General features: G+C 36.4%; 2 protein-coding genes across 5 annotated transcripts in view; one reads left to right on the top strand and one right to left on the bottom strand.

Annotated features, from left to right (window-relative positions):
• Positions 1–1,078: 1,078 nt before the first annotated feature.
• Positions 1,079–20,048, bottom strand: LOC106161604 (molybdenum cofactor sulfurase-like). Its single transcript, XM_013538607.3, has 15 exons — positions 19,886–20,048; positions 16,346–16,502; positions 11,828–13,374; positions 8,401–8,524; positions 6,625–6,701; positions 6,102–6,301; positions 5,795–5,911; positions 4,641–5,480; positions 4,117–4,279; positions 3,803–3,890; positions 3,468–3,592; positions 3,095–3,241; positions 2,747–2,856; positions 2,212–2,316; positions 1,079–1,951 (listed from the first exon to the last, which is right to left on the bottom strand). Exons 1-15 carry the CDS (start codon positions 19,992–19,994, stop codon positions 1,856–1,858), a joined length of 4,005 nt encoding a protein of 1,334 aa, XP_013394061.2. The 5' UTR covers positions 19,995–20,048; the 3' UTR covers positions 1,079–1,855.
• A 193-nt stretch (positions 20,049–20,241) lies between these two features.
• The window catches only part of LOC106161611 (poly(rC)-binding protein 3), a 124,394-nt gene continuing 118,394 nt past the window's right edge, over positions 20,242–26,241 (top strand). For 3 of the 4 annotated variants that reach the window (XM_087017958.1, XM_087017959.1, XM_087017957.1), the window contains exon 1: positions 20,257–21,270. The gene's annotated coding sequence lies outside the window, so the exon portion shown is untranslated. Of the gene's footprint in view, positions 21,271–26,241 lie in introns of all 4 variants that reach the window. The other variant, XM_013538621.3, reaches the window with a different exon arrangement.

Raw genomic sequence — 26,241 nt, 5'->3', positions numbered from 1 at the left:
TAACTACAGAAATAATGATGAAGAAGTAAGAAAAAATCTACTCCGAACTGGTAGCCAGTAAATCTGTTTTAAAAGCGGAGTGCTGTGCCACTCTTTGGAATGTAGGTAGTTTAATCATATTTCTTTTTTTAATAACATTTCGCGTAGCGCTCTACTCATGTTTATTGAAAATTCAAAATGATTCATGCGTCAATATATTTACCTGACCTTTACAATGTATGTTAAACCTGTAAAATTAATGAAATGAACACTGTGAGAACATTCCCAAAAGATATTGACCCTCTGAGAGAATTGACGAGCAATGTAATTTTGTGGAGATTATTAATTTGAAGAGATTTGTATAAACCTCGTTCATTGAAATGTAACTTTTTCATAATAATAATAATAATAATAATAATAATAATAATAATAATAATAATAATAATGCGACCCTCTGCCTCAACGTCAATAGGAAATAAAGAGTAAAAAGCACTTATTTTACCGAGCAAGGTGTTTTCAGTGCGTTTCGATAAGAATTTTCTTTTAAAGTTGCATTTTTGCCACAAAAAGTTAGTTTCATATTGCATTTCATATTGTCTCGCAATTTTTAAGTAGATAAATTAACACACCACAGCACAAACGACATATATCTTTTCTGTTTACATGCCCTAGCACTTTTATTAAAATCATACATACACGTTGCACCATTCGTTGGAAGTTAAACCTGGGCTCGCATGTTCGAAAGCATCTCAAAATCTGCGATTCGGCGCTATTGCCTTTCTTGCTAGTATCGCAATTTGCGACCGCAAGAGTTAATACCGTCGCAATTGCCTTCGCGTAATTTCTCATTTTCAGTGTCTAGAATGCAAATAAACATAGTAGCAATTCCTGGTTGCTTGTCACTGTAGCATCTTACTAGCACGGAAGCTAATAAAGGATCGAGTCATTGATACCTCTGATAGAAAAGATGAAACTGAAACTTTGCCATGGGATCTCGGCGTCTCAAAAACCTTGTAATGCATTCATTGGAAATTTTCACGTGAAGAATGTTATGCACTGTATATAATATTATGTCATCAAAGAAAAAATAACACTGATGGAGATTTTATATAGTCATGTTTTATTATATTATGCACAAAATTTTCAAAATTAAACATTTCATATATTATTTCAGTCTTCTCATAATGATCCTAAGTTAAACTTTTCACTTTCTACACAAAATGGAAGCTAAACCTCACAAAGTTAATTCACACTTCCTCAGTGTGTGTTATTATGGAACTTAGCACTATTCACCAATGTATCAGTTATAGTATCAGCCTTTGAATAACAAACTGTCTCCTATCTTCACAGTGACACTGATGGTAACACTAGGTCTCCTATCTTCACAGTGACAATGATGGTAACACTAGGTCTCCTATCTTCACAGTGACACTGATGGTAACACTAGGTCTCCTATCTTCACAGTGACACTGATGGTAACACTAGGTCTCCTATCTTCACAGTGACACTGATGGTAACACTAGGTCTCCTATCTTCACAGTGACACTGATGGTAACACTAGGTCTCCTATCTTCACAGTGACACTGATGGTAACACTAGGTCTCCAATCTTCACAGTGACACTGATGGTAACACTAGGTCTCCTATCTTCACAGTGACACTGATGGTAACACTAGGTCTCCAATCTTCACAGTGACACTGATGGTAACACTAGGTCTCTTATCTTCACAGTGACACTGATGGTAACACTAGGTCTCCTATCTTCACAGTGACATTGATGGTAACACTAGGTCTCCTATCTTCACAGTGACACTGATGGTAACACTAGGTCTCCAATCTTCACAGTGACACTGATGGTAACACTAGGTCTCTTATCTTCACAGTGACACTGATGGTAACACTATGTCTCCAATCTTCACAGTGACACTTTGGTACTGGTTAGGCTGGTGCTGCAGATGAATCCCAAAAGGAATCTGACAAATAAAAGGAGCAAGGTTAAATGGTAAAAGAGGCAAAAAGAATGCAGAGAATGGCAATGTTCAGCCACTGGCGTAAGAAGAAAGAAAACAGCAGAACAGAAAGTTATGGTGAGATCAAACGAAGGGCTGTAGATCGAGATGGATCGAGTGGGAGAAGCTAAACCTGCCACACGACAGACAACCAAGAAGAAGAAGAAGAAGAAATAATACATGTAACAGAAACATTTTTAAATATCCATCATGAGCCTACACACCTTTCTTCCTCTGAATGTGGCAAGTGTCCTCAGAGGTTCTTTGGACCGGTTTCCTGTCTTCTGGTCCACACAAACCATCTGGCACCTGCTGCATAAACCTTGGCTCTAGGGAGGACAAAACATACTTTTTATGTCAAATGTTAAATTCTTTAAACTCATCATTTGGTGTTGTTTTTATGTCAATGGCCATGGTAATGAAAAGCAAATCCATATTTCAAAAGAAGCAGCAAAGCTGTCAACTGTACTGACATAAAGCAGAAAAATATGATTTTTGTCAATTTTGATGAATTATTACAAAATGATTAACAGTGTAATCACCATCGCACATGAACTTCTGAGAAAAAAATCATGTTTCTTTAAATACAATTCATATCTTTTTGGTATTTGTGAAAGAATGGCCATTATCTCTCTCTTAAATCTGATCTTAAAGTTCCTCTTATTTAACTTAAAAAATTATAAGATGTGTAAGGAAAATACTTAACATGAGGTATTCTTGAAGGCTCAATCATGCACATGAAAATAATCAAAATTTTACCAGGAATACATGCTGCCCTATTTGAACTTTTGTCCAATCATCTTCTTGGAAAGCTTCTACTCCATCCACCACCAAGTTAGCACGGAAGCGACAGACATAAGCTTCAACATCTGAAGTGGAAAATGGCAAACATGGTTTAACTGCTAAAAAACAAACATGTGGCATTTTACTCCCACAAATCTAACTGGACAACTACAAATTTATTACAGGGATCCAGGGTTTAGAATTAGTTCAATTATTTAAGAGGTTTTCAACAGTATTATACAAATTTCAAGTTGTAGATGACATAGTAAACCAAGTTTTAGTCAAAAAGGTAAAAACAAGACATCATTAACAACAATGATTTACCATGTACTTCAGTTGTTCTTACTGCACTGTCCAAACTGTACAGATTTCTCTCTGCAACCTTGTCCATAAGATCCAAAACACTGTTTCTGTTGATCAGTAAAAACTGGGACTCATTGGCCAAGGAAAGCTGAGCATCACCAGCACCATCTTAAAGGAAATTTGCAAATTAAAATCAATCTAGGGGCCAATTATATTTTGGCAACCTTAAAAAACTCACCAAAATTGTTTGCATGGTCAAGCAACCAGTTGAGCTTTATTTTACTTGATTCATTTAACCATATGAACAAAGTTTTCACTCTTGCAACAGAACTTTTTAAGAAATAATATGCAAACACTTAAAAAGAAGAGTAATACGAGTAACTGAAACTCCTACCTTCTTGAGGTAATTTTGAAGTCCTTGTGTCCTCAGAATACTGCTGTATAAGTCGACAACCTGGTTTTCCCAGAGCCTGTGCTAGCCAGTGAGCTGCCTTCTCTCCACAATCTAGGCCTTCAATTCTGAGACAATTGAGAATACAAGAAATTACATTTTGCAGTTGAGTATTTGCTTTATCCTGTAATCACAAAATTTATTCTATAGAACTGGTCTGAGAACACATCACTTTCAGTTATCCTTTGTGTTCAAATAAACTCTTTGTATGATTTTTTTCTAAATCCCAGTCTCGTTCTCAATACTCATATGCTCTACACCATAATGGTATGCCTCACCTGTCTCCACAAACTTTACTATGACACATTTTCAAGTCTACTGTGTTGGAGTCACTTTGGATGAGTGGAACTCTTACTGATTGGAGACCTGAAATCAAACAAGGCAACACTTCACAACACTTAACAAATTTTCTGTTAAAATTGAGAATTTATACAACACATGTATATTTAAATACATTTTCAGGACTCGCATAATATATTCCCTTATGTAAGCCAACTAACTGAAACTAATGGCACAGTGACTAACCACATGGCATAACTAAATATGTACCAAATGCCTGTCAGCAAGAGCCCAGGTACAGAATAACACTCACCTGGAAAATTAAGAACAAGCACTTGTTCATGGAGCAGAATTTTTGGTTTAATGAGGCACAACTTGGTCTCCCTCTTTTGGCTTAGACACACTCCACTCTCTGATACAATCATCCAGTGCCTGTCATAGAGAAACCCCTTGGGCCCTATCTCCCACTCAGATACCTGCAACCACAGTATACGTAGCCTTTATCATATAGAGACTGTGACAGTAACAATAATGGTAGTATGTAATGATCTGATAGTGATGCCTCAACCATGATTATGACAATGTAACAATGTTCTGTTACAATAACAGTAATAACTATCAGGACAATGACTATGGTACTGTGACACCTATGATATCTTTAATGACAGTTGTTATGGTAACCTGTGCCACCTTTACGGACACTTAGGATATAGTGACACTATATTAGATTCTGAAGAATGACAATAACACCAATGTGTCCATATGTGACTGATACATTTTCATTGTCAAATTATTTGTTGAAATTTATTACTGACAACTGAATGAAAAAAGTCTAACCTCAAATGCTGCACAGGATTTCACAGGATACAAGAAGATACGTTTCAGAATCCTGTTGGGTCCATCTTCTCCATCTGAGAAATCTGGAACTGCCTCTACCCTGGAACTGTTCCTTTCAGAAATAGCCAGTAATACTGGGTCAGGGGAAGAGGACTCATTTTTTGTCCTTTCTGTCTGCTCCGTATCGGTGGATAATTGCAGAGTCATCTCCATGCAACCCAACACAGGCACTACAAGCTGTCTGTCTTCAACACTACTCTTGGTTGCCAATAAGTCCTTCTCATTTTCCCCAGTGGACAGGCCAGTGTTAGACTGCACTTTGTCATTTACAATAATATCCTGTAAAGGGGGACTTGACCTATAAGATGCATTTGTATGTTCCTGTGCAGTAGAATTTGACCCTGCTTGCTGTAAAGGTTGACTTTTGGGTATTTCCTCAGAAAAGACTAGAGATTTTGTTTTATCAATTGGTTTATCACAGAGAAATGACTGATCGTTATTTTGTCCCAATACTTTTTGTTTACCCGCATAGAGCCTATCACAATCAGATGTAGCACCAATTACTGAAGATTCATTTTGATTGTTAAGTGAAGGGGAGAATTCTGCTGGTGGGAGATCCCCGTTTTGGCTGGGATTGCTATTATTTCGTAACATCCCCTGATGGCCACTTCCACAATTTATTGGCACCATTTGTGGTTCAGCCTCAACAAAGCAATTTTCGATGAAGTCCAGGAATTTTCTTGCATCACGAAATGTTGACATGTACCCGAAAGAGATCCGAACACTACCTGTAGGGACTCCATTGATTAGATCTTTGTCATCCCCACACACATGACCAGACTAAAAAGCAAAACATTTGTTTTTAACATTATAAGTTGAATTGAGAAAGTAAAATTTGTTTCAAATAACTTTAAACCAGTGTACATATTTCAAATATACATGCATGATTGATTCTCTTTATGTTAGAAAAAAAATATTTTGACAGGGCCTCAACTTGAGTAATTTCATCACAATGAATATGAATACGAATTAAATTAATAAAGTTTTTTTTTAAAATAAATGCCAAACACAAAAATAAATTCAATATCTGCTATGGACAGGTTAGTATGGTGTCGGTCCTGCTAGCACCAATACTAGGATGATAACACGCTCACCTGGTAATTGTCCTTTATTTGAGCAGATGTCAGGTTCAGGTAGTACTGACAAGCACCAATGTTACAGAAACAGCCTGTTCTGATCTCTATGTTATACAGCTGAGCCATTTTATTAACCTGAAAAATGACTTGGTGCTATCATTTTTATGTCAATTCATTTCAATTTCATTTCTTTAAATATTATGTTTTTCAAAATTCTTATGATAATCAAAATCAATACAGCAATGTAAAACAAACTCAAAATTTTGATTAGAATAGACAGCCATTTTAAGGATATAAACGGCAGTAAGGTCAAAGGATGCCTCACCTCGGCAAATCCCACATATTCACCATTAGCTCGGAGGAGATTGAAATTAACAATCCCGCCCTGTGTGTCGATATCTTCATAGTCCATGTCTGAGTAGAGCTTGACAACTGGGGTCCCGTTGCCATGGCGATAGGAGCCAAGATGGTGGTGGACATACCTGGCCAGAGAGAAGACGTGACTGGACACTATGTCCATTCCACCTGAGACCAAGGAACAGAATGGGTATGAATTATCTTTTCACTCCTCTTTCTCCTTTTTCAGAACAAAATGGTGGATTCAGCTTTCCACACCTCCTCCACCCCAACCCCACTGTCATTGACAAACAGCAGAAAATAAATGATCAGAGGCCCATGCATACAAACACTGCAAAGTGTCCCAAAGCACAGCACATTTTTAACAAACATAACTTCAGAGGGAGAGAAGGAATTTGGAAAATCTTTTTACCCACTCATCTTGATGTTTCGGATACTCCAGTGCTCTCAGTAATGATGGGTAAATGACCATATAATGGTAAAGTATGTACCTGTTAGTTTATCTAAGGCATCAAATCCATGTCTTAGGGCTATAATGTCCAGGAATGGGACAGTACCATCTTCAAATCTAGAAAACAAGAAAGTAATCAGAGTTATACAAGTTAATTCTTCTGACATATTCTTGCTATCAGATGCAAATTTAAGGCTGTTAAAGGGATAATATTAAATGAATTTTCCTGGAGTAAACAACAATTTCCCCATACTTACTAATGGTTAATTAATCCATTTTTACATTCAAAGTTAGTCCCTGGTTTTTTTTTCTAAAAAGTTTCTTTTTTTTTGTTAGAATCTCTTAAGAGATTATAACAGAGTATAGCCATCCATAGAGGTCACATGGTCTACAAACAAGCTCAGATATCAGAATAATAGCTATAACTGCCGTTTTTGAGGTAAAACAGAAGATATTATATTTCTATGAGTTGTTCACAACGTTTTTATTGTGAAATATAGATCTCAAACGAAAAGTTATTATCCCTGTAAGCTTACTCATACAGCTGCTATATATTAAGGAGTTTATGAGGATATTCTAAATACCAAGTAATCCAACTTTATTTCGCCCAAGAAATTGACAACTTACTGTTTTCAGTTTAAGTGTACTGGTTTTAATTTACCAGTGTGCATACAAATATGGGTTTCTATGACTATCATTATAACAAATATACTGCAATGCCATCACACCTAATGCAATCTCAACATTAGACCACATTTTCCTCCTCACCCAGCAGTTCCTAACTTACAGTATTTACCTACAAAATTATCACTTCTCATTTCTTCCTGTCATTTAATTTTTCTAAATTATTCCTTATTTATGCCACCTTTTTAGTGATGGGTATTTCTGACTTAAACCAATTAACTATTTGGACGTTTTACAAAATTTTAATTATTACAACATTATTATAATGATTATGTAACATTTTTATTGCTTCTTTTCTTAAGTGGAATTGTAATGAAAATCTAAAATATCTGTTCAATCTGGAAAATTTTGAAGTCCCAATCAACTATATTAAAAGGAATTTTACAATGTTCAAAGTAAAACCCATTCGCAGGGTAACTTATATTGTAAAACTGATTGTAATTGACAAGAACAAGCATGTTTTATTCTGAAACAAGATGTAAGGTCAAAGTTTCCTCTCTCTTATTATACGAGTCAGTAAGGATACTGATGAGAGGGCAGGCAGAAAGACTTGTCAGACAAAACAAGAAAAAAATATACAAAACAATTCAATGAGAAAAAAAATGAAAGAAAAAATGTAATTAGGAACTTGTAAACTGGTACTTTGACAATTACTGTCTGTTCTCCTTTTTTTTGCTGTTTTCTAATTTTTTTTTTTTCAGTTTCAACTGTTTTAACAAGTAAAAAAAATTGAGGAGTTACAACGTAGAATAACATCCTCTACAAATTCCTCACACCAGTCCTCTGTCTGGAGAAGTGAACAGACGCTGGTCATGTTACTGTTACACCGGTAGACATTGTATAGGGAGAAAACTGGTTTAGGTTGTCTTCCACAATGATAATTTATGACTACAATTCTGAATTATCTCCACTAGTCTACTCATCACTGTGTATCATATACTGATCACAAACAGCCATTCTATACAAGTGTTTTAGGAATTTTTGCACATACAGTTGAGATAATGTGCTAACTTTTTCCTAATAACTTTGTGGCCTCACAAGGAAGACATTACCTACATTATCATTTAATAAGTACAGTAAGGGATATAGATGAAAAGTAATATTAATATAAAAAATTCAGTGTGTAACCAACCTTTGAGCTAGATCAGGGCTGCTGGCATGTGTTCTCTCTCCAGGTAGATTCATAGCCACTGTGCCCCCACCAAAATATCTCTTGTCCAGGGTGTGGGCAGATGTGTTCTTGACCAGGAGAGCACCTGTTGGCAATAATAATAATAATAATAATAATAATACTTTTTAAATCATGACTGCATTAATTCTGTAAACAACCTTAATTCTTAATAATTTAGTAAGCACATGAATGTTTTTACATTTATAGGCTTTCTATATAAAAAATACAGTATACAACATACATTATAAAAAGATACAAATATTAAATGGATAAGACCCCCTTTTAATACTTAATATGCCAACTTTAAACTGATTACTCATTATCTTCAAAATTAAACTTAATTTGCATCAGATTTTTAATTCTTTTTTGCTAAAAGTTCAATAGATCTTCACAGATTCATGAATTGTGAAATGTAGAAAAATTTCAGGTTATCAAATTAATTGAAATATCTTCTTTTAATTCTTTTATGTAGTAAGTACAAAAAAGAAGGAAAAATAACTTAAAGATTATAATGGCAGTTGTTGTTATGAAGAACAAACAAACAAACAAACATGCTCCAATTATCTGGATTCCCCTGTACATGAAGCGTACCACTTTTTTTATGGGAGAAATATTCATCACCATTACAGCATTAATTGTTTGTGACTGGTTTTTCAGTTGCACTTCTGAACCAATAATGCTTTCAATATGTTTTGCCCGGGTATTGCACTGATGCATTAGAAAATAAGGAAGCCTATAGTATACAGATACTATGTAATAACTGACCGGGTCAGTTTGGTGACAGCAGCTCTCTGCCAGTGAAGACCCACTGAGAAGAGCATGTGTTAAGGGGTAACGGGCATGACATTTCAAATTCCTACCTTTAACACCCTAAGTTTCCCAGTATATTGCCTATCTCCACCACACTTGGTTTCCCAGTATATTGCCTATCTCCACCACACTTGGTTTCCCAGTATATTGCCTGGCTCTACCCCACTTGGTTTTCCAGTATATTGCCTATCTCTACCACACTTGGTTTCCCAGTTTATAGCCTATCTCTACCACACTTGGTTTCCCAGTATATTGCCTATCTCTACCACACTTGGTTTCCCAGCATATTGCCTATTTCTACCACACTTGGTTTCCCAGTTTATAGCCTATCTCTACCACACTTGGTTTCCCAGTATGCTGTGTATCCCTACCACATTAGGTTTCCCAGTACATTTCCCATATCCACTTCCCTGGGTTTCAGTCTACTCCCCAGCTACCATACAAGAGCATCTAATGCTTATATATATACTTTCATAAGGCTAAAATCTTTACGTGGCATGAATTAAAAGACACAAACCTGTCAATGAAAGGAAATATCTACTATATAAGATGTTTATTTCAGATTAAATTGCAACACAGGTGAGAGAGACATTCTCAGCCACATGCCCAACTCTATGGCCACGTGTGCTCTTAAAGAAAACCCATAAAAATTTAGTATAAACTTTACCAATGAATAGTAAATTACAAAATCAATAAATGTACACTACAACATACATTTTAGTACAAATTTGCTTTGAAGAAACCAAGTTTACTCTTTTGACTTCACATAGGTGAATTAACAGTGCATTTACACTGGTTTAACTCAACACCATATCTTAGAAAACCAAATTATTACAAGGTTTATCTAAATTCAGGCAGCCTGTCTTATCCGATTGATGTCCTCACCATAAATGAAATTTTTGTATTACACAGATTGATCCAACTCCCTGGGGACTCTCACTGAAAGCAATCAGATTTCAGATTAAAAGATAAACAAGCCGTCTCTTGTTTCTAACGTATTCGTATAATCACCAGCTTTTCTTTATTCTACTCACATTCAGTGGGACCTCACATGGGGACAGGCCCAGCACATAGCCAGAGATAGGGCCAAGTGGAAAGAAGTGACCTTATGTCCCACACGGGACGAAGAGGAATGATGATGATGATGACTCGCATTCAGTAGGAGACACATGAATGTGTTCATCTGATTGCAATCAGTGAGAGTCCCCACAGAATTAGATCGATCTAAGTGGAACAAGTGTTTCATTGGGAATAAGCCTCAAGGTACCAAGCTACACCTAGCGCTGTGTCTACGGACATGAATGGCTTATAACAAAAGGTTGCAATCAAGATCTGCTGAGAAATATTTGTTCTAAGACAGGCTGTCACAACTGCACAATAAACAAGCCCTGTGCTAAAACAAATTCTTGCACAGAATGACTTTCAACTTTCTGTAATTGAAACGTACCTGCAGAGCAATTACAATGTCATAAAAAACATATACACACACGTGTTGGGTTCACTTCCTCTTGAGTAAAAATGTCAGATGTAATTTTAGAAACTTGTTGACATTATCCAGTTTGCAGACACACTTAATTTTTTTTAACGTTAAAATATACAAATGATATTCCTGTTATTTCAGCATGAAGTTAAGTTAATAAACATGCAATCCTTTTAAGATGATATACCATGTTATCAAAATACTCTCTTGTCAAAATGGGCAGTGATTGAAAACTAGTTAACTGTACATGGGAGTGTATATAACACCACCTAATGGGCATATACCACCATCTTTACGTAGCAGAACCCTATCTACAATACATTAAAACACCCCAACTACTTTGCTAAACCAGAACCATGGCAAGAGTCTGTGACAAAATGCCCTGGAAAGCCCAAAGCAGACAGCCAACACAAAACAACGACAAGTTACAGTAAAAACATGAAAATTTAGTTGATCTTGAAATTTTTGTTGGAAGACGATTCTCTGCTGGCATTATTTTTTCACTTTGAAAATTTTATGAAACTTGAAAATGGGCCTCTTGATAATTTTGAAAGGTTTGTCAACTAATATGGTCATGTCAAATTCAAGCATTTTAAAATATGAATTAATTTCTAAGTGATGAAATTTTCAAGTTTTTACCCAAGTTCATTGCCCTGGGCAACCCTCCATGAAAGTGTTCAACAGGACTAAATATAGAGACAGACAGATGAACAGATGATATATAGCAACAACCTAACAGTATTAGAACTGGTTATTTGTAATGAAGCTGATTAATTTCCCACTCGAACTGAATAAAATCCTTTCACATCACTCCTAGTATTAAAACAAACTACATATGAAAGCATTCTGTGGCAATTTGCACTAATGACTTGCCTTTGTATCTAGGGCAATCCTCTTTTGATCACTCTCTATAATAGTGCAGTTGTTGACAGAGAAAAAAGTGATACACAAAGGTGCATTTGGACTTTTTTCTCTTTTTTTTTTGTGGGGGAGGGAGTTAGCAGGTGATGAGGTAGACAGGGGCTTATTGATATCCTGGAGCAGCCACTACATCTCATATCAACATGGCTTCCTTCTTGTTACAAATAGATATCTTACCTATACCAGTAGGAAAGCCAAATATTTTGTAAAATGACAAGGTGACAAAATCAGGGCTGTGCAGTTGGAGGTCTAACTTGGAAGTGCTCACAAATGAGGCTGCATCTAAAACAGTGAACCAGTTGCCAGGGTGGTGTTCTGTCAGTTCTAATTTACCATTCTTTATTTTATCCAACCACACTAACGGATACTTCCTCCCTGAAAAGTTACACTGGGCAGGGTATGCAAATAAACAGTTGGGTGCATTCCTTTGAGTAGTTACGGTGACAGTTTTATGAGCAGACATGTTGCCATTTTGGGATGTTTTACTAGCCAGCTTCAAAAGTTCCTTCTCACTGACACACAAGAGATGTGCCCCTCGCTCTGCAACAATCTCCCGCATTCCTATGACGGAGGTGTGATTTTGGGCAAGATAGCAGAAACAGCCCCGCTGGGTCACCCCGAAATCTGCTGTTGCATGCTGGGATAGATTCATAACCTGATCCCCAGGTGTACCCCGGGAGTCTGAGTGCATAACACCTTGGGACACCTGTTCATTTGATACCTTATCTTCGCTAATAATCCTTGACTTTCCAGGTATGCCTACCCCATGTTGTGAGGATGTCTGTAGCAAAACGGACTTGCTGCTTCTTTCTAATGAACAAGTGCTTGTGACCTTTTGGCACTCTTCCCCGGAAATTGGCATTGCCTCAGTTCTAATGGGGTTTTCAACTAGTTTGATATCGCTCATGGTTGGTTCAAGAGCTACAGTTTCCTCCGGCTCTTCATTAAAAGTCTGTCTGGATTCTGAGCTACCCTCCCTCAAAATACTGACTTTTGATTCAAGATCTACCGCATGGCTCTGATCAGAGTTTACATTAGGTAGCAAATCTGAGGAGTCCAATTTACAATCAATATTTCTTTCTGGGCCTGAGTAAATCAAATCAGATAATTCAAGTTTCCTGTTATAACTCTGATCTGTAGTGGAGATGGTGCTTGGTATCTCACACCTGTGCGTAGGGCCCTCTTTTGGCTTTGATATGGTCTTGTCATCACTGCGTAATTCATCACTGGCGCCAGAGGTATTACAGCCATCACTTTTAACATGCTGAGAACAAGTATAACCAGCGCAAACAGACGGCTTCTTTACAATCCCGCTCTTGACCAGAGAGGCTTTTTGATTGGTCATATCCTGTTGAGAATCTTGGAGGTCGTCTGTCAAGAAAATGTTGGTATCTCCATATTGACCTCTATCTTCATGAGGCCTCAATAAACTTGGTACTTCTGTCAGACCAGAAGCCCTGTGTTGCCATGGTGATTCATCCTCCCTTACTATGTGAAGCTTGGTATTCTTCATGTTTTCAGGAAATCTCCTCTCAGACGCAGGTTGGCCAGCATTAGGCTTCTTGATGCCTGCTGCGCTTGACTGGCATCGACTTGATACGGTAGCCTGGCAGAAGCCATTTGTAAAATCAAACGTTTCGCTGAGTAGTTTGAGTGCAGCTGTGCAGCCAGGTGTGAAAATCACGCTGTATTCATTGGAATTGGTGTTGAAAAAATCCAAAACTCTGAAAATACATTAATAAAGCTTTAGTGTGACAAGGAAAATATGCTGGTCGTCATTTGAAAATATGCATAAGCTATATAAATTAAATGTTGGTAATTTGAAGTTGTATTCTTAATAGTTAAAAAATCACACAAAAAAAAAAAAACCTTCAAAAATTGGTGTTTTAAAGAAAATTAAACTGTACAAAAAGACCAAAAATTGTTAACAACAGCACCACTAATGATTGTGAAGATTCACGCAAACCGGTAACAAAATGAATAGAATGACATCACTAGCTGACTAGATAGCAAGTTGAGGGTTTGACAGTATGACCATGTCTACTTCCAATCTCAGTAACTTATGTATGGAACTCTCAGTAGCTACATATTGTGGTGCCATCTTGTGCAAAACACACTACCAATATTAATCACAGACACCAATTAATAATTATTGTGTCAACAGACAGGCTTTTCTCAATTTGCGTGAAGTGAGAGCTACATTGTAGTGATGAGGTTGAAGCTGTATACACTTTGAAATGTATGTCTTATAAAGCAATGCAAAGGTGACACTCTATAAATATCATAAATTCATAGGGTTGTGAACATAAGAGAAAAACAACCAGAAAAATGTATGTTGAAAAAATTCCCCATCTTTTATTCATTGTTGCACTGCACTAGCCAGTTTACCAAATTATATTTGATCCCACTTTCCTCTAAATTCAACAAAATCTCGCTTGATTTTAAACTATATAAGTCATGAGACTGGGTTACCTCTAGTGATCCCCATTCATAATGACACAATTACCTAACCTTCTATATAGTTTGCAATAGATTTAGCTACCACAAAATGAACTTTAGTGTTAAAATGCCAAGGATTAACACTGCACCCAAGTTAAAGCAGGGCAAGAAAAAATAGCATTCCATTTTAGATGTATGTTATACAATAAGTAGTCTTTGTTGTATAACAAACACAGGCTTTGTTTTTTTCGAAACAAAGAATAGAGATAGAACCTGTTATAATATATTGTACCTGCTGGTACGTGCTGAGTGACAAAGTGCAACTGTCAGTGAAACTACACATACCGTGAAGCACTAAGCAGGTAAAATGTTTCTTTTCATTACTGACACTTTGTACACATTTGATACTATCACCTTGAATAGAGACACAGATTTCTTCAACTGATACCCGAGTGAACAAAATATCTGATTGAAGTCTGACCACTTGCTAACTAAAGATTATCATATCACAAACATACATACGCACACACACACACACACACACACACACACACACACAGAGAGAGAGAGAGAGAGAGAGAGAGAGGGGGACAGAGAAAGAGGGGCCATAACTTTGAATGTCAGAAAAGATTCATCAACCATTGGTCAGTATGTGGAAATTAACATTTACCAAAAGAAAACCCCATTTTTTGGCCAAAATGAACAGTTGTTATCCCTTGAATAAGTACAACCTGCAAGTTTACACTTAAATGCGACTGCAATATATTTTGTTGTACATTTCTATGAGACAGATTTGGTGTAAGGTCAATCAAAACAGCAGTTAATACCTCATGCAAAACAGTTCCCTACTATTTTGGTAAAGAATTGTGCCCCCTTTTTTAGGTCTTTTGTTGAAAAGCCAACATATCAGAGCAGTGCATGGCTGGACAGCTTTGATGGCTGAATTTGTCAAGTATATATTTAGAACTCTTTTCTGAAAAGAAGTGTTGAGATTGAAGAACAAGGCATTTTTCTTACTTACGGGGATATGTTTGAATGAGTTATAAAGAGAAGCCTGCTTTGTAGCTCAGGAGTGTTGGCAGACGGCAAAATTGATTACAAAAGGTTTGTTGTCTGAGCTGAACAATTTGTAATCCTGTCCTCAGTGCAGACTCTTTAGGGTCTGTCTAGGTCAGGACAACTTCAACTTGGCCACTAAGAATGCAGGGAAAGAGGAAATGTTTCTTTTTTTTTCTTTTTTATCACCCTCCCTCCTATAACATAAACTGTTGAAATAAAATGAGTGTGAATTATGGACTTTTGGCAATACTGAATATACAAAAACATACTGTTAAGGGCTTCATAGTCTTTTTTCTTTCTTTTGGGTTCATTAGAAACCTCTGCATCAATTGTAACTGTACCAAAAATTGGCCAAATAGGGATAGGACACTAGTACTAAGAGAGACTGCTCAACCAGCTCTTTCACTAAAATGAAAACTTTCTTATTGTGGAACTTAAATGGTCCAAATTAAAACTGTCCAAAAACAAAGAAAGAATGACCCCTCATGATACCACTGCCTATTCTATATGTGCACAAGCAACCACCAGTCTTTCAAGTGACAGTTCAGAAAAGGGGTCCCTCCTTGATAAGATCAAGAAAGAAAGCAACCAGCCCAGGTAGTCAAATCCCTTGTAATCTATTTTATCATCTGAGGACATATTTCATCCACAAACCTACTAAACTTTTTAGGTCAATGAAATATAGTCCTAAGGGCTTATGATCTCCAAATCTCAAATCTTAAACTTCTTTTGTTCAAAATATTGTCTTGACAAATAGAGCCATCAAAAGTGTCCAGCCAGTGGCTGACATGACGCACCTCCAAGTGCAGATGAAGGTGACAGAAATCGCCTGACAGACATCATAATATGTAGAGTAGTGTGAAGTATGAGGATCCACCATTACAATGATAACTTCCATCCATTAGACAAATTAGAATGACACTCTTTTCAGTGCCATGTGTTCTACTGTAGAGAATTTTAGTAGTTTTACCCAGCACTAAACTGATTTCATTTTTAGCAGAGAGAGAGAGAGAGAGAGAGAGAGAGAGAGAGAGAGAGAGAATGAGAGAGAGAATGGGAGGGGGTACCAGGATCAGTTTAAGTACCTCCAATACAGATGTGTGTGTGTGTGTGTGTGTGTGTGTGTGTGTGTATGTGCGTGTGCGTGCCCGTGAGCACAGGCATGTGCAGTTGCATGATCACACCAGGAATCTATACCTATATCTCACTTGCTCGATGGTGTCACTTGTCAAGCAGCTACTTGCATTCCTGCTATGAGGGTTGCCATACACCCCGTGTAGCAAGTCTTTATGGATGTTCTCTATCTGCTGTTTGGAATACAGGGTGGCCCCAGCATGGTCCAAATATACTGTGTCTGAAAAAATTCACAAAAATAACATCAGAATCTAGAACAAGCAAAGATAACCCCCCTCCCCCTGCTTCTCCTGAAATTTTCCAGTTAAACACATTTTAGAAAGTTTGAAAACTCTCCGGCTCACATAAGAAGTATCTCTAAATAAAAAAAAAAATATATATATATATATATATATATATATATATATATATATATATATATATATATATATATATATATATATATATATATATATATATATATATATCACACCAGGGTGAAACAACATTTTTATATGTTTTTTTAAAGTGACATAGAATATGCACAGCCTGGAAAACTTGAGTACTTCAAGGGGCACATGAAACATTAAACTAAAAAGCCCCATTCAGAATAGGGGTTAAACTAGTCTGAGGGTCAAATATGGCCGATCCACTTGAATACTACCCCACGGGATATATACATTTAGTATCTATTAGCTGGCAAGCTTTGTAGTGGGTCGCCATATTGTGCCCTCGGACTAGTTACTAGTAGTCCCCTATTCTGAATCGGGCCAAAGACATTTCTATAAAAAAACTTTGCTAGACATTCAAAAAGAAAAATTATCCTGCAAATCTCCACAGTTTTCCATTAATTACCAAGGTATACCCTACCCAAAACCATTGAGAAAATCATGATCTATACATCTATTTATGAGTTCTAAATTTTACCATTAACAATGAAATTTGCCAGTCTCTATCCACATAACTACTCAAAAGTAATAAGTATTGATTGTATATTTCTCACTTTTGCAGATGACTTAAACCAGACCTGGGAGAAACAGTTCGGGTAACTTAATAAAATATCAATTTGCACACATAGCATGTAACCTAAACTTTGCTAATAAGTGTTAACATTGAATCTAAACTTCCTGTACAAAAATATCAAACTCCACCTGCAGTTTTCTAATAAAACTGTAATGCTGCCAGCTGTGCAGAATGAAAAGTGAGGTTAATGGAAATGTTTGTACAAAAAGTGAGACAGCAATAAAGTATGGGTTGTCCAAAGGCAACTGAAATCAAAACAGAAAAGTTTCTTAATGGACATTTTAAAAAATGCACATCAAAAGAAATAATTATGGTAATCTTTGGCTTATGAACATTTAAAAATCACAATTTCTCTCTGAATGTTGAAAGCGAGCTGTGCAGTTGAAATTATGAATATTATTTGTTCATCATAACATCAACACATGATGCTAGTTAAATGGTACATGTATTTCATTGACACCATATTGCCAGCTCATATATCAATAAAGATTAGAAGAAACTCGGGTTGACTTTCTAAAAAAAAAAAAAAACAATGTGGCTCTACATTGAGAGATGTCTACCTACAAGAATACCAAGGAAATTTGGTAAAATCTTCATTTTTAGTCAGGGTCAGCAGCTGACTTTACATCAACAGGGGATCCAAGCAGAACTCAAACAAGTAAGATTGCTTAGCTTATGAATTTATGAACTTTTTTGTTTTTTTAATACTGTCTTCTTAATTTTTGGGTGTTCTACTGCTAACAAGTCTAAATGAACTACATGGCATTTTAGCAGAAAATCTTTATTTAGTTTAAGGTGAATGACTAAAACGGGATCGGTTATTTTAAGCAACACTGCCAATAAACCCTGCTGTCACCATAGTCTCCAAAAAATGGAGTAGACACACTGTTAACAGTAACTAGATACAGCACGGTAACACAGACATTTTATTGTAACAAAGATATTTCTTCATCAAAAAATTCCAAATTTTTAGTGCTGACACAAAAAGCAAAAGGGATATTTAAGACATCAAGAAGAAACTTACAATCACTACAAGAATGACCAACAGGTTTGCAGGGGCTGATCCAGGATTATTTGAAGAGAGGGTCTGGTTTTTTAGGAATGATAGGCCTCAAATGCAAAGGTGACCTTTATCCCCTTGAAGTGGGGTTTGGGGCCTTCTTGTGGGCCCAAAAATCTTTGTTTTCAAGGGCTAATAGTACCACTTGGCATGGTTAAGAAGTATGATTCAGCTAGTCAAAATTCTAATTTCAAGGAGATCCCTTGGGTATAGGCCACGTGCACTGTAGGCTTACTAGCTAGACTTATCATGACAGGCCTATACCTGTACATGTGCAGTATACTTCTTTTATTCAGTTGGCTTTTTTTTTCACTGTTTAGAGTCTAAAGCAGGTTGAAACATTTTCTAAATGCAATCAGCATTTTTTGCTACAATTTACAATTACTTTGGGCTCTGTTACACTGTCAATTTGTAACATTTAATCTTGCAATATAAAATTTTACACTTTCATAGTAGTTTCTTTGTCTACTGCCTATTTGCACCCTGTTTGTCCCTGTTTACCAGGTTGATCGTTGTAAAATAATACATGGCGGTGACGTACAGACAAGAAATTCATTAGAAATTGATTCTCACCAGAAACAAACTCTCAAACAATCATGCTGGTCATGCAACTTCTATTGTACATGATTCTGTGCACTAGGTTGCTTTCTGATGGGAAAAGTATTGGATCATTACTTAACCTACCTCACGCTTTCAGAAGTACCTTTTTGGTTCTCAATTGGAGGTTTTTAATTTCACGACAGCCTAACTAGTAGACATAATGATGAATCTTACCTTACTGACGGCTCTGTCAATGGGAAAACTGGTTAACTTTTTAGGGGGTTGAGGAGATGAGAGATAACGTGATGGTTTGAGACCTTCTACATCACTGTGGATGTGCAAACTGGTCATCACTTTACACCTTTTGTGCATTAACACATTAGTATATATCAGAAAACACAAATAGGGGTGCTAATGCATGGATTAAGTAATACTATGAACTATACACTATACACATAGACAATGTACATACTTGTACATTACACCTTAGGCTCCTCTCCTCCATAACTGAATATCAGTCACATTTTGCACCTATTAGCACAAAGAGAAACACCCATGTTTTTTACTCAAGTAAAATCCAAGATCTACCAATGTAGGAAGACCTAGTTTTGGATAATATTCAGACTGATGATGCATAGCTGAAAACAATACATTTGATATATTTCTTACACATATGGTCACAAGTCCAAGTGCTCCCCCACCCTGTCAGTGGACATCACACTCCCTACAAATGCCAGTATCTGACTTGGACCTTACTAGTACTGTACTCTATGTATACAAGCCCTACGGTGTTTACAAGGACAGCTTAGTGGTGAGCAAGGGAATAAAGCCTGAAATTTAGCGATAGCTTGGAAGACCGAATACAAACAGATTAAATTATTTGAAGTATTTATTTATAAATAGACAAATGTAAACAGAGGCAATGACGCTGCATATCTACCGATTTTTATGGATGTTCATTCAAAAATATTTTAGTTTTAGGCACATAAGCATCAACAAACCTCCCAGCCTGTCAAATTCTTTAGCAACAACTTCATCAATCGCTCTATTGTAACCGTGGAGCCATTTATTTTCCTCTAAAAACCGCAATTCCTCTTTCAGCTCCACCATGTTGAAAAGGTCACTATTCGTCACATGGCTGCTTGAACTTTGACCTATAAAGATACGTCATCGCACCTGTTTTAAATTAATCCGCATTAAAGGGACTATATGTAATACTGCCCTAATTAAAAGACTTACTACAAATATTTCCAAGTAAAATAAGTAAAGGATACATAAAAATGTCGTTGAGAGCAGTGTTAAGTATATATGATGGCATATCTCATCTGAGTCGGACTATTTTACGAAGAAGGATTAGCGTAGGAGACCAACGTGCGGTGCGTGGATTGCCCCGCTCACGACTACTTTTCTCAGCTATTCATGCCTTGCTTGTATATTTCACGGAACCCATGTGCTGTTGCTCCCTATCCTTCTCACCAGATACCCAACCTTTTCTACACCCGCCAGGTATGTTAACTGTTTTACTTTCCTAACATGCTTAGTGAATTTATTTTAACCCGTCGTCGATGTGGTTGGTGTCTAGTTGAGCCGGATATTTTTCTTATCAAATTCATTTACAGTGAGTACATTGACAGACAGCGGCGCGCTCGACAGAAGTAGTTTTAGCGCTATGTGGAAAAAGATGCCGCGGCGGTCTGTTACTGTATATCATATCCCTGCCAACTGCTCCAATGATATTTAAGCGGTAGCCTGCATGCACATTTTTCGCCTGGCGCAACTCGCCACACGCTGTTTTTACCACTGTATTTTATCAATAATTTATGCCGGTATTTTGTATTTACTACACCCTCCCTCAATCCTCCGTGGGCTATATCCCCTACCAATCCTGCGCTATATCTAACCCCGTGGCTGCATATGTTCATTATTCAATCTTGGTTTCCTGCGTCGTTTGATTGGTATATATACTCTCTACACAAATCTTACCCAACCTATATTGATGAATAGGATTTGATGATTTTTGCCGTACCATATATACTTACGTACGTTAGGCATGCTTGCAGTTGAACCCTGCCTTTGCACACCTGAACATTTACCATTAGCACTTTTAGAGCGGGCATGTTATTTTTTTTCAAGTTTTTAAGAAGTACAGGTCTTGTTATGACATCTTTGGTTCTCAAAAATTCAACAAGAACAAAAGATATATAAAAAAAAGAAAAAAAAAAAAAACAAGCAAAGTGGATTTATGATTCAGCGTGACATCTCATTCAAAGGACTTGAATATGTGCTGCCTGACATGAATAACAGTTCTCCATCAAAATCTTGTCAATCTCAATTGTGGATTTAAAAAAAAAAAAAAAACAAGGAAGAAAATGGAACCGCTGGCCAGGTATGTGGATTAGGAGATGAGACAATTAAGGGATCATTCAGTTCGCTCCACTTCACAGGGCACGTGGCTGTGTGCCTCCAGCCAGAAAGGATCAGCACCCCAGAATTATGACTTTGGGTGTCAGCTATTCAGAGTTATTCACCCGTATAATGGCGAGTTACCCAGTTGTTAGTGTACCATTGTGTCGTGTGTGTTTGAAAAGCATACTGGCAGTTTATTGATTCACTGGGTCCCCATTGTCCACTGTATCTATCAAATCACAGTTTGTGCTGTAATTAATGCATCAATACTATTACATGTGAATAACTTACGTACATTGAGCGTGTACCATGATTGTTATTCTGAGACTTCTGTTGACTCGAAATATTGGAAAGAAAAAAGTGCAGTGAAAATTGCACACTGCAGTCGCGGTATTTGTGTCATTATGATCAGCTGCAGTTGTTGTTGAATGGGTGATTTGTTGATGTCACCGAGTACTCGTAGCCAATTTATGGAGAAACCAAAAGGCCATTAGCACATAGAAATGCTAATTAAATTTACATCAAAGAAGGAATGGCAGTTACCAACAATTGTATGGAGCAGTATAGGTGCAGCATGGCACACCAGAAAGTTGCCAATAAAGGAAGTGTTTTAAATCCCTTTTTCATTCTTATTTTCCTGGTTGCTTTGAATGGATTCTGAGATGGGAGGGGAGTTATATAGTGATATAAAAACGGACAAAATGTGGGTTTTATGAAAATCCGAGGAGGATGAAAAGTAGAGAAGTAATGAGTCGTTTAGAAAACATTTGACTGCTATAATCAGTGGTAACTGAGTCAATTTGTAATGATAATTGTATGGGGCCAGGGGAATGAGAGGGGAAATGCATGGCTTGAAATTGATTTAGTATTCTAATGTTATGCATATGGACGTGAGAAGAAGCAGCTTGGCAAATATTGAAAAGTTAATCGAGATGAGATTTGAATAAATCTTGTTTGCTCAGGCTTTCACATATTCCACACCCAGTTTGTGCTATCAAATGTTTGTGCTCACATAAAAAAATCACTGACTAATATTGTTCCTTTTATGTTCAAACGTCATTTTTTGACATTTAACACCTAAAGACCATCAGAATTTAATGTTGTTGAATTGGATTTTTGGATAATGCTACACGTTTCCACTGATGGTACAAATCTGTTAACAGTTTAAACACACCTTTTGCATTTCCTATGGTGATTTAATCAAACCAACTAGAGCTTAATGTGTCCATAGAAAATAACTGTTTGGGAAAAACAAGGAGAAGAGGTGAAAGGGTTATATTACAATATGAAGAATCCACACCTGAGCCATAGACTTCCACATGACAAACAAAGTTTTTCTGTCAAAGCTGAAATGAAGTCTTCCATGTTTCTTTCAAAAAGATATACCCCTTTGTCAGAACTACCTAAACGGCCACCAAATTCATCAGTTCTGTGTTGTAAAAGTATACGACTGGGGTGGACAGATCAATGTAGGAAGCTGCGGAAATTCACACGTTATGGGAAGATCTCTCAACAAGATTTGGTGTGTCCTATAGAAGACCCAGATCACTGAATGCAAATAATGCACGGAAAGAATATCTTCTGCAGGAACTAATTTTTTTTATAAGACGAGCACTTATTCTCATTCCACTCCAGAAAGTCTAAAAACAACTGCTGCAGCACCTGAACAAACCATGTTTTCATTTCCAAGGGGGATATATCTACTAACACGTGTGCCGTGAAATCAAACCTCTCTCATTTTTCACACACATACAGATGGTTGTAATGTGAGAGCTATAGGGCCATGGAAATTGGGGAAGGTTTCAAGTAAAACGCCCAGGTTTTATATTAACAGATTTCATGTAGGTCTGATATATATATATATAAGAGCTGTACCTTTTTTTTAAACATGTATCATCTGTAGGATAAAAAAGCAAGCAAGATATCTCACCCTTTCTTTTTCAAAACCGAAATATTTTCTTCTCACCTAGATGGAAAATTGGTGAAGAAAGGGATACTATTCTTTGTGGTATAATATAATAATAATAAAAATTATTATTATTAATTTGCATTTTATTATTATATTATTTTAATTTTATTTTTTTGAGTAGGGGTGGGTGGGTGGGTGGGGGGCTGGACTGGTTTGGGTCTTCACATCTGTACTACAAGACCCTAAATCAGATAGATCTCAGAAAAACACGGAATTATTCCTGGGAGCTGTTTTCAATACAGTCTGGGAGCTGTTGTTATAAGTGTTTGATATCAGTCTGACCAGTTTTTTGCCTCTCTTTTTTCTTTTACTAATTCATGAAAGCAATCAAGTTAGGACGGTGAACTGAATCTGTGCATTGACTAGTAATTACTTTAATCTAAAAAAGTAAGATATCAGTTTTGAGCATTGGCCTGACCAAGGATTTGAATTCTATCTATTATTGTCCAGATTAGTGAAATCTAAAGAGAAAGGCCTGATGAGTGACACTGGCAGTGGTGTCTATTTGTGTAGGGAGTTTTAACAAGATAAAACTCGGTTATCAAGCTCAGTCTATTTCTGACTCAGGACTGTTTGACCTATGTTAGTTCAAACTAGAAGAGAAGATAAAAAGTTTTGAGCCACAAGAGGCCTGATAACAATAAACATAGGGTTTGAAATAGACATCCGACTCATTATTTTATCAGGAACTGTAAAACTGAGCTAAAACAATTTACAGGACTGATAATATTGTCCATTATAAATCAACCTGAAATAATGCATACCAAGTAAATAAGTCTTGTGAAAATGAATACTTATAACTTTTTAAAGATGTTTGACTTTGAATGACAAGGTGAAGTCCAATGTCAAGACAAGTAGAATTGTTATACAAATTCATGAATGTAGAATAAGGTGTTGATGGAGTTGAGGTGAGTTAAAGTGTTCTTCACCAAGGGAACAAGATAAAATATTTGTCTAATCGAATATTTTTTTATTCTCGAGAGAGTAAGGTAAAAGTGTTTGCCTAAGATATCAGAGTCTATCTCTGTGGCTAATGTGGAAACCATGCTAAGTGTTATATCAGTGTTATGATTATGGAAATGATAAACACCATTAACTTCATTTCTGATAAAATTAACCACTGATAAACTCACTTCCCTTTCTATTATTTTGTACTGAAATTTCAGATCCTGCATTACCCTTTTAACACAGAACTTAACATTGTTTTGTGTTTTAAGTACATTTTGTTTCTCAATTTATGTCATTTAGGTGATATTTAAAGAAAGGAAATAGTTTTTTTTAATATAAATGGAATATTAAAGCAAAGATGTCAGTATGAATTTCACAGAACCCAATTTTATGTAGATTGTTACCTCAGTGGACCAGTCGAGTAATCTGTCATGATCTTCGATTATCCCATTTCCCTCTCGGATTTTGGTTTGAGTCCCCCCCCCTCCCCTTCTCCCCTCCTGTTCTGTAAGAGAGGTTCCATCAGATTTATTACCTGTCAGTTGGCAGCAGATTACATGCAAACGGGTAATTACTCCAGGCATACCTGCGATACAGCTGATCATACAGGTGCAGGGCACCACTGATTGGGTGAAAAAACGTGATGTCAGATATAAGCTCTTTCTCTACCATATTTACCCCAAAGCGTAAGACAATTTGCAAAATAATATCTCTCTGTCTGTCTTTTTGCCTATCTGTCTTGGTTAATGACGGTCTATCTATCTGAATTATCTTTTGTCATCCGTATAATGATTTGATGAAAATATTGTTTTTTTGGGGGGGTTGAAAACAAAACCTGCATGATATGATCTTAAGAGAAAAAAAGGCATTTAATTTGGAAAGAAAAAAAAATCTTGAATACTTCTCTGAAATTATGTACTGCTTTTTGTTGAGGATGGCATGGGATTTGATTATAATGCATTGAAACCTTTTTATGTTAAGTTTGATAAGTAATAAATCTATAAAAAGAAAATATATGAAATGTGTATGAAGTTAATTTTAAAACAAAAAGTCTTCTGGTTGTTATCACCCAGTTTTCTGGGGCATTCAAGTTGGTATGAGGAAATTGGATGGTTAGGTGGAAAGATGAGTGATTAATGTACAAGCTTCTGTTTCCTCCCTTTTTGGCCAAATATACAAATATATTAAAGCCAAAACACCTGTCAGAACTGCTAATCATGTACTGATAGTCATTTATTATTGCCATCAAGGTGTGAACATTTAAAAAAAGCTTTGTCGGCATCCGAATTTCCTCTGCATGTTGCTGGTGATGATTTAGTTTGACTTCAAAAAAAAAAAAAGTTGAAAAGTACTTTGTTTTTACTAAGTTTTTAACTCAAAATATTTGATATTGTGTGCCCTCTTCTGAAACAAAAATATGCTGTAGTATAGGTAGTCGTCGTCTTCTTAGTGTGAGAGTCCTGGGGCTGTGTTCACTTCAGAACCAACTTGAACTAAAATAAGGCCAGTTGATGTGAACAGTCCATGTCATTTAGGCCCCGTGTGAACACGGTCTACCCTCGGTGATATGTGCTTGTGGGTTTGTAATAACACGGATTAATACCAATTTCCCATGTCACTGCCTTATTAGATTCGGCCTGAATATTATTACTGGCATGCAAGCATACGATGGAAAACAAACAAATTTATCAAAATTGAGTGAATAAAAGAATCTCAATAGATTGTTCTTATGCATGTGTGGAAAGAGGCGTGTCACTCAAGTTAATGTTTTGTTCATTGGCAGAATCATTGATGAAAATTTTAGAAAATGAATACTTTTAGATCTCTTTTATCCAAGTGAAATGACATGAAATATTTCAAGGCATGTTATCTGCATACCTTAATGTGTCTGGTTTTAAGTTAAGGTATAGAAATAGCAGTGAGCACAAAAAGTAGAAAAGTGAAACAAAAAACTTGTCTGTGGCATTGGATTATGAAGATTCTAAATCTTTTTCCGCAGACTTCTTGTCTCATTGGCAATATTCTTCATCCATC

This window comes from Lingula anatina, chromosome 7, assembly GCF_051362555.1.
Source record: "Lingula anatina isolate TDL-2025a chromosome 7, LinAna3.0, whole genome shotgun sequence".
NCBI lineage: Eukaryota > Metazoa > Brachiopoda > Lingulata > Lingulida > Lingulidae > Lingula > Lingula anatina.
This window is presented reverse-complemented; position numbering and strand designations above follow the sequence as displayed.

Coding starts and splice junctions, on each gene's coding strand:
- LOC106161604 (XM_013538607.3), bottom strand. CDS start 19,994: ATGGTGGAGCTGAAAGAGGAATTGCGGTTTTTAGAGGAAAATAAATGG. Junction 6,302..6,624: donor TGCCTTAGATAAACTAACAG/GTACATACTTTA, acceptor CCTTGGTCTCAG/GTGGAATGGACATAGTGTCC. Junction 3,593..3,802: donor AGTAAAGTTTGTGGAGACAG/GTGAGGCATACC, acceptor CAATTGTCTCAG/AATTGAAGGCCTAGATTGTG.